The sequence below is a fragment of the Stomoxys calcitrans genome, chromosome 5 (assembly GCF_963082655.1).
Source record: "Stomoxys calcitrans chromosome 5, idStoCalc2.1, whole genome shotgun sequence".
Taxonomy (NCBI): domain Eukaryota; kingdom Metazoa; phylum Arthropoda; class Insecta; order Diptera; family Muscidae; genus Stomoxys; species Stomoxys calcitrans.
In genome coordinates this window covers 13,551,446-13,565,007 of record NC_081556.1, presented here as the reverse complement: position 1 = coordinate 13,565,007, position 13,562 = coordinate 13,551,446, and the positions used below count along the sequence as shown (strand labels likewise).

At 38.6% G+C, this 13,562-nt stretch overlaps 1 protein-coding gene across 3 annotated transcripts in view; it reads right to left on the bottom strand.

Moving 5' to 3' along the window:
• LOC106090133 (neuropeptide CCHamide-1 receptor) overlaps window positions 1-13,562 on the bottom strand; it is a 135,538-nt gene that overhangs the window by 19,931 nt on the left and 102,045 nt on the right. For all 3 annotated transcript variants that reach the window (XM_059370517.1, XM_059370519.1, XM_059370518.1), the window contains exons 3-5: window positions 1,557-1,783; window positions 1,384-1,487; window positions 990-1,202 (exon numbers count right to left, since the gene is read on the bottom strand). In XM_059370517.1, coding sequence (XP_059226500.1) covers window positions 990-1,202; window positions 1,384-1,487; window positions 1,557-1,783 — 544 coding nt within the window. The remainder of the gene's footprint in view (window positions 1-989; window positions 1,203-1,383; window positions 1,488-1,556; window positions 1,784-13,562) is intronic.

The window sequence follows — 13,562 nt, the reverse complement described above, 5'->3', positions numbered from 1 at the left end:
GCCCAACATAACTCGCTATACCAATAAATGCGCCGAGTACGGGCCTAAAACCTTAAATCGAGAGATCGGTTTATATGGCAACCCTTTCCAAATCTATACCGATATGGGCCAAATTAAACAAGGATATCAAGGGACCTAACATAACTTACTGTACCAAATTTCAGCGAAATCGGACAATGAATGCTCCTTTTATGGGCTCAAGATCCAAATCTAAACCTATCTGAGCCGTATTGAACAAGGATGTCAAGGGGCCTAACACAACTCACTGTTCCCAGTTTCAGCGAAATCGGATAATAAATGTGGCTTTTATAGGCATAAAACCTTAAATCGGCAGATTGGTCTATATGGCAGCTATATTCAAATATGGACCGATCTGGACAATTGAACAAGGATGTCGAGGGGCCTAACACAACTCACTATCCCAAATTTTAGCGAAGTGTGGCTTTTATGGGCCTAAGACCTTAAATCGGCAGATCGGTATATATGGGGTCTATATCAAGATATCCGATGTAGTCCATCTTTGAACTTAACCTGCCTATGGCCAAAAAAAGAATCTGTTCAAAGTTTCAGCTCAATATCGTGATTTCAACAGACAGACGGACGGACATGGCTAGATCGCCTTAGATTTTATGGCCAAATGAGGTCCACAACTTTGACACCCACGCCAAATTATTTCACCTTATCATAAAACTCTCCCTTGATCCATTTAAATTTAAAAACTGTTCTTTTTAATGCAATGCATTCCCCTGCAATATGAGAAAAAGGCAAACACAATGTACATTCTCTCTCAAATCTACTACAAACGAGTCACCTCAAATTGTCATGAAGTCAAGTGTATGAAAATAATTCTTAAATGATTAAAGATGTCCATTGGTAGATGTTTCCAGCTTGTCTGTGTCTGCTTCTTGCAGCTCTTGTTTAGTCATATTTATGAGGGATGTCAAGCTTGACGGTATACATTTTCAAGGATTTTCCGTGTGAATGATTACCTGTCTGACAGCTCCTTGCATTTCACCGGGCACATTTGCAGCATACATTAAATGTCGCGCTATCAGCACATAGAAGACTCCAATTATAACCAGTGGTATGGCATAGTAGACAAGAAACCGCAACAATACCATGGTTTTGGCATACTCCCAACCCCATCGCTCAGGAAAAGGATAACACAAAGCAAATGATTTGTTGCTGTTGACAACGACTTCCTGGAAGGGTAGAAAAACAAAGGAAAACGCAAGATACCACACCAACCTCAAATCACCATGACGATGATTGAAGGTTGTGGGTGGGTGTGGGTATGTGTGGAAGCTTATGTTAGTTAAGAGAATGTAAATTTTTTAAGTTGGTTAACATGATTGCTATGGCAAAGCAATTAGTGCCACTCACCTTAATGTAGGTACCAATTAAAGCTGGCAGACCACAAACTATGGCCAATAGCCATATGGCTATGGCTATGGCTATGGTCATGCGTGTGGCTCGTTTTCCACCACCTGTTATCATCGATAACATCAGTAAGTCATTATATATATTTTTTTAAATTTTTAGTGCCTTTAGCTTACCATGGGCATGAAATTTTCTCAGTGGATCCACAATGGCAAAATAGCGATCTCCCGATAATGCTGTCAATGTGAAAACCGAGACTCCTATGGATACATCCTTGAAAAACTCCGATAGCGTGCATAAAAGTTTTCCCCAGGGCCAAGAGTCCACCGTGTATACAGTTGAGGTTAGAGGAACTGTTGTCACTATAACCAACAAATCTGCCAGGGCCAAGGAGAAAATATAGCTAAAAAAAAGAAAAACAGAGGTCTTAAGTGGGTATTTAATATAAAAAAGTTTTAAAATATGCTGTGGTTGATAGATTGGCGATAATTAGATCCCTAAAACGATTTTTGGGTATATATTTTTTAAATATGGACGTATTGAAGGGGGAAAATCTGTTCCAATGTGGTCCAGATCGATCTATATTTGGATTTTGATGAAATTTGGTACAATGATTTGTGTTGGACCCCTCTGTGCCGAGTTTGGTCCAGGTTATACAGAATTGTCGATTTTGGAGTGAAGATCGGCCAGAAACATTGCAAGCGGTTTCAATTCACAGCTAAAATTTCACAATTCGCTGCGTTTTATAGGCTGGTGGCATCATTGGACCGTACTTCTTTAAAGATAGTGCGAATCGTAACGTAACTGTGAATGGTGAGCGCTATGGTGAGCAATGGTATCCAACTTTTTTTTGCCCAAAATGCAGGACTTTGACTTGCATGACATTTGGTTTCCACAAGACCGTGCAAGACTGTGCCACATGCCACACAGCACGCGTAACAATGGACTTATTGAGACGCGAGTGCGGTGAACATTTTACTTCACGTTCGGGACCGGTCAATTGGCTGCCTAGATTCAACGCCTTTAGACTATTTTTTGTTGGACTATTTTGATGGTCATGTCTATACACACAAGCACGCTTCAATTGACGCATTAGAAGATAGCATTAAAATTGGTCTAGGCGGATGGACCATTTGAGGAGCAGTCACGGTCAACATTTGCATGAAATAATCTTCAAACATTTAATTATATGGTCCGTGCTATCGATTCAAATAAAGATTTCATGCACTTTTCTGCACTGTATGTGTTTTTTTGAAAACCTTTCCTATAGCTCCTAAAAATCACCCTTTATTTGAAATATTTTGGTCTCAAGAAGTCATATCGGGATATTGGTACCTAGGCGGCCTCAATCACCAAATTGACCGATTCTTATAAAATTTGTCAGGTGAAAATTTTGTTTTCTAATAGCTCAAGAAGTCAATTCCGGGAATCGGTTTATATGTGGGTTATATCTGTTTATAGACCGATTCGGATCATATGTGGCATGGATGTTGGAAGTCATAGCTCAAGTCTTTGTTCCAAATTTCAGACAAATCGGATGAAAATTGAGCCTTCTTAGGGTTCAAGAAGTCAAATCTAGAGATCGGTTTATATGGCGGCTATATCTGTTTTTAGACCGATTCGGATCATACTTAACGTGGACGTTGGAAGTCATAGCCTAAGCCATTGTTCCAAATTTCAGCCAAATCGCATGAAAATTAACGCTTCTTAGGGCTCAAAAAGACAAATCCGGGGATTGGTTTATATGGGCGCTATATCTTTTATGGACCGATTCGGATCATACTTGGCATAAATGTTGGAAGTCATAACCCAAGTCTGTGTCGCAAATTTCAGGTAAATCGAATGAAAATTAAGGCTTCTAAAGGCTCAAGAAGTAAAATTCGGGTATCGGCTTATATGGGCGCTATATCTGTTTATAGACCGATTCCGATCATACTTGGCATGTATATTGGAAGTCATAGTTCAAGTTATTGTTCCAAATTTCAGCCAAATCCGACAAATTTGAGGCTTGTACATAGAAAGGCCTCTGGGGCGTCCGAGGTCGGTTTATATGGGATGTAAAGGGTGATTTTTTTGAGGTTAGGATTTTCATGCATTAGTATTTGACAGATCACGTGGGATTTCAGACATGGTGTCAAAGAGAAAGATGCTCAGTATGCTTTGACATTTCATCATGAATAGACTTACTAACGAGCAACGCTTGCAAATCATTGAATTTTATTACCAAAATCAGTGTTCGGTTCGAAATGTGTTCAAATTTTGACAAATTTTGTTCAGCGATGAGGCTCATTTCTGGTTGAATGGCTACGTAAATAAGCAAAATTGCCGCATTTGGAGTGAAGAGCAACCAGAAGCCGTTCAAGAACTGCCCATGCATCCCGAAAAATGCACTGTTTGGTGTGGTTTGTACGCTGGTGGAATCATTGGACCGTATTTTTTTAAAGACACTGTTGGACGCAACGTTACGGTGAATGAACACATTTCGAACCGAACACTGATTTTGGTAATAAAATTCAATGATTTGCAAGCGTTGCTCGTTAGTAAGTCTATTCATGATGAAATGTCAAAGCATACTGAGCATCTTTCTCTTTGACACCATGTCTGAAATCCCACGTGATCTGTCAAATACTAATGCATGAAAATCCTAACCTCAAAAAAATCACCCTTTATATCAAGTTATGAACTGAATTTAACCACACTTTGCACAGTTTTTGGAAATCATAGCAAAACAACTCATATAAAATATCAGACAAATCTAATAAGAAGAGCGCCCTCTAGAGGCTGAATAAGTCTAGATCCGACATCAGTTTATATGGGAGCTATATATGGTTATAGACCGATTGGAACATTATTGGCAAAGTTGGAAGTCAAAACAAAACTTTTCATGCTAAATTTCAACCAAATTGGATAATAATTGCGCCCTCTAGAGGCTCAAGTATTATAATCGGGAGATCGGTTTATATGGCAGCTTTGTCAGGTATGAACCGATTGGGATCATACTTGGCACAGTTGTTGGAGGTCAAAACATAACACTTGTGCAAAATTTCAGCCAAATCGAGTATGAATTGCGCCCTCTAGAGGCTCAAGAAATCAAGCTACGAGATCGTTTTATATGGCAGCTGTGTCGGGTTATTAACCGATTTTGACCATAAATGGAAGTCATAGCAAAACACCCATTCAAAATTTCTGATAAATGGGATAAGAATTGCGCCCGTCTAGAGGCTCAAGAAGTCAAGATCCAAGATCGGTTAATTATGGGATATATCACGTTAAAACCCCATTGCGACCACACTTAGCTATGTTGTTCTTGGAAGTTATAACAAAACACCTCATTCAAAATTTCATACAAATCGGATAAGAACTGCGCCCTCTAGTGGCTGAAGAAGTCAAGATCCCAGATCTGTTTGTGGGGCAGCTATATCAGGTTATGTACCGATTTGAACCATACTTAGTACAGTTGTTGGAAAACAAAACAAAACACCTCTTGCAAAATTTCAGCCGAATCGGATGAGAATTGGGCCCTCTAGTGGTTCAAGAAGTCAAGATCCCAGATCTGTTTGCATGGCACCTATATCAGGTTATGTACCAAATTGAACCATACTAAGCCCAGTTGTTGGAAGTTTCAACGAAATACCATATGCCAAATTTCAGCCAAATCGGATAAGAATTGCGCCCTCTAGTGGCTCATGAAATCAAGACCCAAGATCGGTTTATACGGCAGCTATATCCAAACATGGACCGATATGGCCCATTTACAACCCCAACCGACCTAAACTGATAAGAAGTACTTGTGCAAGCGCCTAGATTTCGCCTGCTTTCGACAGATAATCTCAGTTTGAATGTTTAATGTGCAACATTTTCGATGCATAAATGCTTTTAGTGCAGTTGCTTTAATTCTGCCTCGCCGGCAACCATCCCACAACGACATTGCAATAAAGTTTGATAGCGTTTCGCCGTTTCAATAAATTTTTGCGGTATCCATTTACATTTCCGGAAAATTGGAATTTACTTTTCAATACATGGGTACAGGTTACGCACACATAACACAGCAGTTCATAGTTATGCGCCATGGAATTTCAATTATTGGGATTTTCTGTACATCTCAAAGGGACGCCAAGAAGTTTTTGTAAAAGCAATTTTTTTTTGATATCTTCTTCTTCTATTTTATAATAAGTAAAAGCGGGCTAAGTTCGGCCGGGTCGAATCTTGGGAACCCACCACCATGGATTCTGCTAAAGTATTGGAGCTATGTCTAGTTATAGTCATAAAAGAACACTATAGGCAAAAATCGGCCGAATCAGACAAAAGTGTCAGCTGGTATGGCTCTAGAAGTCGAATCCGGAGATCAGTTTATATGGGAGCTATATCAAGTTATAGACCGATTCGAACCGTAGTTAAGACAGTTGTTGTTAGAAGTCATACCAGAACACTATGTCCAAGATTTAAGCAAAATCGGACAAAAATTGCGGCTGCCAGGGGCTCAAGAAGTCAAATCGGGAGAAGGGCTTATATGTGGGCTATATCAGGTTCTATACCGATTTGGACCGTACTTGGCGCAGTTGTTCAAAGTCACAACAAAACACTATGTGCAAAGTTTCAACCAAATCGAACAAAAATTGTGGCTTTTATGGGCTGAAGAAGTCAAATCGGTAGATCGGTTTATATGGGAGCCGTAACCAAATCTGAACCGATATGGACCATTTGCAGTCCTCAATGACCTACATCAATATAAAGTATCTGTGCAAAATTTCAAGCTGCTATCTCTACGAGTTTGACCGCTATCGTGATTTTGACAGACGGACGGACATGGCTAGTTCGAATCAGAATTTCAAGACGATCAAGAATATATATATACTTTATAGGGTCCTAGATCAATATTTCGAGGTGTAAAAAACGGAATGGCTAGATATGTAAGTATACCCCCATTCTATGATGGTAGGTATAAAAATGAAAATGTTGCGCTTTGTTTTTTAGTTTGTTTGTGTGTTCCGTATAGACCTAAAAACAGGTGAACCAATTTTCATGATATTTTCACAGATGGCAGAGTTATAGCCCCCGCTGAAAATAAGGTACCAAATTTTTTGATATCCGAAGGGGGAGGACCCTTCCCCTTTCCACCATTTTTAAAAACGCCAGATCTCGGTGATGGATGCATCGATTTCAGCCTAATTTTGTATCCCACCTTATGCAGCCCCAAAAACACTGGTATTTGGTATAAAATTTTGGGATCAAATAAACTAGGGGGGACGTCCCATCCGAATACCCACCCGAACGGACATGTTTACCGATTGGAACAATATTGGTATCAAATGAAAGGTATTTAAGAGTAGAGTACGAACTTGGTGTACAAATCTCATCCTAAGTGTTCGGGGATGTCCCCTAGCCCCAAAAACCCTCCAACAGGACACTTTTACCGCTTTGGGCAATATGGGTATCAAATGAAAGGTATTTGAAAGTAGAGTACAAATATGACATACAAATGTATTCCTTGGTGTTTGAGGGGCCTTCCCACCCCTAAGACCCCTCCAAACCCACCAAAACCCCCCCAAAACCGCTCCCTACCCCTCAAAACCCTTCAATATGGTTATCAAATGAAGGCTATTTAGAAGTAGATTAAGAATCTGATGTAAATATTTATTTCTAGGTATCTGAGGCGCCTCCCCACCCCCCGAAATCCTTTCGCAGGGCATATTTCTTAATTGGGACAATATGTATATCAAATGAAAGGTATTTAAAAGTGAAGTACTAATCTGGCATAAAAATGTATGCCATGGTGTCTGAGGGGCCTCTCCACCCGCCCCAAAACCCCTCAAAAGGAAATATTTACCGATTCTGACACTATGGGTATCAAATGAAAGGTATTTGGAAGTTGAATACGTATCCGGGGGGTATCTACGGGGCCTCCCCAACCTCAAAAATCCCCAAAACGGGTATGAATGTCCAACGCCACAAAGTGGGTATCAAATGAAAGTCCTTTGGGAGTTAACTACAAATATATGGTATACACATTTGGGAAAGAGTCTGGGACCGTCCCACCCACTAAATACCCTTCAATAGCATGTGTGGTTCGAGCGGGATAATATGTGAATTAAAAGAAGGGCCTGTGACAGCAGAGTTCGTATCTAAGATTGATTTAATGATTCAAGTATCTGGGTCAAGTCCTGCCGTTCAGCAGGACATGTAGATCGCGACAATAAAGGACGGAAGTAAATGGGTTTTTGTGTCTTTGCGTCGGGAGGACCGACCCTATACTGCCAATCTAATCAACACCAAACTGTCATGTAGGACGACCGACAACATGTTGAACACAAAAGAAAGGACGTGTCAGAGGGCAATTTGAAAGGAAATTAAAAGAGAAAACTTCTCATATACTGTGGTCGAGCAAAGCGTTGAGCAAAATTTTGGCAAGATTGGTCAATAAATTCGCTTGGAGTTGTTCTAGGAGTGAAATCGGGCGATATACTGTATCTAAATATGAACCGATTATAGTAATATCGAGAATCATTCCTCCCCGCTAAATTTCGAGAGAATTGGTTAACAAATGAGAACTTTATTGCAATATTTCTCAAAATCGGACGAACATATACATGGGAGCTATATCTAAATCTGAATCGATTTCGATATTGTGGAAGTTTTTAGATATTGTGGAAGTCGTCGAGGAAAGCGTTGAACAAAATTTTGGCAAGATTGATCAATAAATTCGCTTGGAGTGGCTCTAGGAGTGAAAATCGGGCGATATACATATATGGCAGCTATATCTCAATCTGAACCGATTTCTATGAAGTTCACCAGTAATGCTTCCTACTAAATTTGAAGAGAATTGATTGACAAATGACCATTTTATTGCATTATTACTGCAAATCGGATGAACATATATATGGGAGCTATATCCAAATCTGAACCGATTTTTTCCAATATCAATGGGCTCTGTCTCTAGGCCAAAAAACATGTCTGTACCAAATTTGAAGACGATCGGATGAAAACTGCGACCTGTAGTTTGTACACAAATTAACATGGATAGACGGAGAGGCGGACAGACAGACGGACATGGCTAAATTGAATCAGAAAGTGATTCTGAGTCGATCGGCATACTTATCAATGGGTCTATCTCTCTTCCTTTTGGGTGTTACAAACAAATGCACTTAGTTATTACCACAGTAGTTGTGTAGGGCATGAATAATATATAAAGACCGATTAGGATAGAATGGGACAACAATAAAAGGCCTTTGGTAGTAGAGTTCACTTTTTGCCCTCAAATTGGGATAGACACAGGAAGGACTTGCGGAACTTCAAAAATGTGCTATCCCAAATAGTAGCTTTGAAATATGGATTTGAAAGTAGATAACCAATGCAAAAAAAAAAAAAATAATTTGTGTTCATCTGATCCGGATCGTGAGAGGACGAGGCCATTACTGAAAGGAAGTAAGAAGCAGGCCAGTATAGCTTTTATTGTCATAACGAGATACATAGGACTATGCAAAATCGGTGCGGCAAGTGATAGCATGTGTAGGGCATGTGGAAATGATGAGACTTTGGAGCATTTCCTATGTCATTGCCCGCCCCTGTTTTCAACCTAACCTAAATTTTGAAAAGTGCTGCATTGATATATTGAAGTTATCTCCATTTCATAATGGGAAGTTTTTGCGACATAACAAGGTACGAGTATGTGTAATGTGTCTGTGCGAGTGTTATTCACTTGGTGCATAATGAGTTCGAGACACTCTATGCAAAAGCGTGTATTCCAAAATTAGGCTTATTTAACTTATTTTAGCCTTGGAACTGCATAGGGCACAATTAGGTTGCCCAAAAAGTAATTGCGGATTTTTCATATAGTCGGCGTTGAGAAATTTTTTCACAGTCACTGTCAGTTATCAGCTGTTACTTTTAGCTTGCTTTAGAAGAAAGTGTAAAAAAAGTATATTTGATTAAAGTCCATTCTAAGTTTTATTAAAAATGCATTTACTTTCTTTTAAAAAATCCGCAATTACTTTTTGGGCAACCCAATAGACCACATTTACGTCAAACAAGAGTTTTTACTGTATTTTTTTTTTGTTCCAAATTTTAATTTTTTTTTTTGCTTTTTTGCAACCACTGTGCGACATGTTTAGTGTAAATGGCAATTTTTAATTAAACCATAATCCTGTTTTATAATCCTTATCGTGTACAGATGACTGCGTTGGAGCTTTGGTTGGCTGGCATACATATGGGCAGAGTTTGGTTGTGCTATATTACAATAGATAGCCTAAATATAAGAGCGGCAACTAAAATATTTTCGTACAACAGTAAAGGAAAGCCATTTCATATTGGGGCTGGTCATCAAAAAGTTTGGAAGCAGGATGAATGAAAACTAAAATCTAATTGGGATATGATTTGCAATCTTATGAATACCTTTAGGCAATTAAAACAAAGTAACTGGCCTTTGTAGGTTGCCATGTGTTTTTAGGCTTGTGAACAATAAGTTTAGCCATAACGAATTTCATGTACTCTCCACTCTCGTAGGGCCATAGGGCTTTTATGTGCTTAAAAGGGGAAAAATTGTAATTTTGTAAAAACGAAAATTGAAATTGAAAAACTGCAATTTTCGTATAGAGATGAAAAGAAATACTAAGAAAAGAACGAATAGAGATATCTTAGGAATTCTTTTTGGGTTTTGTAGTTAATAGTGTCCTTAAACAACGAAAAATTAATTCTGGCAGAATCTTTTTACAAAAATCCTCAAAATACCTCTGTCGGGCAAAGATGGTTTCGAAATTGGCATTTTTTTAGTAAATTTGTTGTAGAGGCTACAAATATTGTTTGGTGCAAAAAATTTGTTGCATGAGTTTAGGGGACACATGGAGTAAAAGTAGTCTAAGCGTTTTGAAAACTTGAGGGGTTTTCAAAATTTTTTAATGAACAAGTAAAAGCGTGCTAAATTCGGTCGGGACAAATCTTGGGTACCCACCACCATGGACAACGCTATAAATATACCCTTATTAACTGAGTTTGTATTTGAATTATTTTGTTTTCAAAGGGGACATATATTTGGTTGCCCAAAAAGTAATTGCGGATTTTTCATATAGTCGGCGTTGAGAAATTTTTTCACAGCTTGTGACTCTGTAATTGCATTCTTTCTTCTGTCAGTTATCAGCTGTTACTTTTAGCTTGCTTTAGAAAAAAAGTGTAAAAAATGTATATTTGATTAAAGTTCATTCTAAGTTTTATTAAAAATGCATTTATTTTCTTTGAAAAAATCCGCAATTACTTTTTGGGCAACCCAATATATGTCCCCCTTAAGAACAAACCGATTCGGATAAAACTTGGCACCGATGTTGAAAGTCATAAGATAGGGTTTTGAGCCAAATTTCAGCCGAATCAAGTGAAAATGTAGGCTTATAAGGGCTAAAGAAGTCAAATCCTGGGATCACTTTATATGGGGGCTATATCTGTTTTTAGACCGATTCGGATCATATTAGGCATGGATGTTAGAAGCAATAACTCAAGTCTTTGTTCCAAATGTCAGCCAAATCGGATGAAAATGGAGGTTTCTAGGGGCTCAAAAAGTCAAATAGGTCAATCGGTTAATATGGAGGCTATATCTGTTTATAGACCAATTCGGATCATACTTGGCATAGATATTGGAAACAATAACTCAAGTTATTGTTCAAAACTTCAGCCAAATTGGATGAAAATGGAGGATTTTTAGGGCTCAAGAACTCAAATCCTGGGATCTGTTTATATGGGGGCTATATCTGTTTATAGACTGATTCGGAACATACCTAGCATGGATGTGGGAAAATAATAATTCTAGTCTTAGAGAAGTCGGGTAATAAATGCGCCTGTCATAGGCCTAAGACCCAAAATTGGCAGATCGGTTTATATGGCAACTATGTCCAAATATGTTCCGACCTGAACCATTTTTGATTCGAATATCGGTGGACCCAGTAAAACTCCCTATGCCAAATTTTAGCGAAATCAGGTAATAAATGCGCCTGTTATAGGCTTAAGACCCTAATTCGCCAGATCGGTCCATATGGCAGCTATATTTAAATATAGTCCGATGTGGCCTATTCAAGAACTTAACCTGCGTATAGAAGTGATCTGAGTCTGTGCAAATTTTCAACTGAATATCTCAGTTTTTAAAGACTGTAGTGTGATTACAACTGACGGACGGACAGACAGACACTCGGACATCGTTAAATCGTCTTAAAATTTTACAACGATCCGAATTATATGCACTTTGTAGGGTCGTTAATGGATATTTCGCTATGTTACAAACGGAATGACTAAATGAATATTCCTCCTATCCTATGGTGGTTGGCAGGTATAAAAAAATATATATATAGTGCCCATGAACCTTCCACTAAGGAACTGGAGCAAACTTCTCACATATCAATGAGTGCAGTCCGATTCAAGTTTAAGCTCAATGATAAGGGGCCTCCCTTTTACAGCCGAGTCCGAACGGCGTGCCGCAGTGCGACACCTCTTTGGAGAGAAGTTTTACATGGCATAGTACCTCACAAATGTTGCCAGCATTAAGAGAGGAAAACCACCGCCAAAAAGTCTTTTCCTAATGGTCCCGCCAGGATTCGAACCTTGGCTTTCAGTGTCATAAGCGGACATGCGTTACGGTGGTATAAGAATTCATAAGGTTAATTCGTTAGGTTAGGAATAGTTTGATTTTGAAATATCAAAATGTTGACTTGATTTTTTGCGTTGGCTAGGTCATGTTGTCAGAAAGTATGAAGAAGCTCACTCAAAGGAGTTTTTTGAAAATGAACTGATAGAAAACGCAAAAGGGGGAAAAAACAAAAACAAAACAAAGAACAAAAAAACCAAACTCCGATAGAATGACCAAGAGTGACATCGCAATTGCTTGTCAGAGATGGGGAGTTTCGTGCGTCTTAAGTGTCTCTTGAGTCGTGATTTTCTTGTGAGTCGTGATTTTCTCGTGAGTAGTGATTAGAGTCCTGACCATGATTTCTTTCACTAATGCTGACGCACGAAGAACTTTAATTCAATCACGGTCACGCACGATCACGTGATTGGATTTGGATCTCACTGACGAATCACGTGACGCGTGATTCAAAACTCATGTGACACGACAACTCACGTGCACAGCTCTACTACATGGTCCCCAACAACTTTGAATAAAACTTTGTCTCACAAGCGAGGTTGAAAAATCATTCATGTGTATATCTCTACGCTTCTGATTATGACAGTTCCTGTTCAGTTTTCTACTCATCATTACTTTCAAGTATTTGACTTTTCCGGATATCGAAATTTTAATGTTTAAGAAACGTGTAGCCTTGAATTGATCAATCGTTGTTCTCCTCATAATGAAAGAGAAGAGGAGGTGCGAGACATATTTTGAACACAATTTCTTTTTTCAATGCCATAATGAAAGATGGATTCAAAAAAAAACATTTGTGAAATCATTGACTTTTTGCTTCCCTTTCGACCTTTACTTGTTCTTGCTTAATACTAAATTTGGCTCCTTTGAGATTTTCGGTCAATAAATATCAATCGATTACATGTTTCACTACTTCAATTTGTCGCTATTTTATGGTTTCCCTAATTTATTTACATGGGCGGCAGCATGCTGCAGGCCATTTCATTTCGACATTGATTTGATTTTGTTATGGTCTGTTCGAACACAGGAAATTGGTTTAGTGTATCCCCACATGTCTTCATTACATTCAATAATAGAGAAATTTTCATTATGCCAATTTCCGCTTCAAATGAAGATTTATGCTGCCATCATACATACAAAAGAAAATTTAAGTCAAAATGTCAAACGTTTTGTTTAAAATGACAAAGTTTTGGGCGTTTAGGTTAGGAAAGTCTTTCTTTGGGTTATATGGTAGCTTTATCCGGATAAAAATCGATTTGGATCAAACTTTGCTTGGATGTTGCATAATAAATGTTCTCTACCGAAATTAAAGAAGTAAAATGGTAAGATCATTTTATTTGGAAGGTTATTTTGTTCCATTTTGAATTTTAAACAACTTCCATAAATAAGAAGTATATGTGAAAAATTGTGAGCGTCTAACTTACTCTTACTCGAAAGTTAGACAGACAGATGGCACTACGCACAGATAGATAGACGGGCACAGAGACAGACAGACAGACGACGGAGGGACAGAGAGACGATAGCAGAGACAGTCGGAAAAATGGAGAGACAGAGAGACGCTGACAGACGG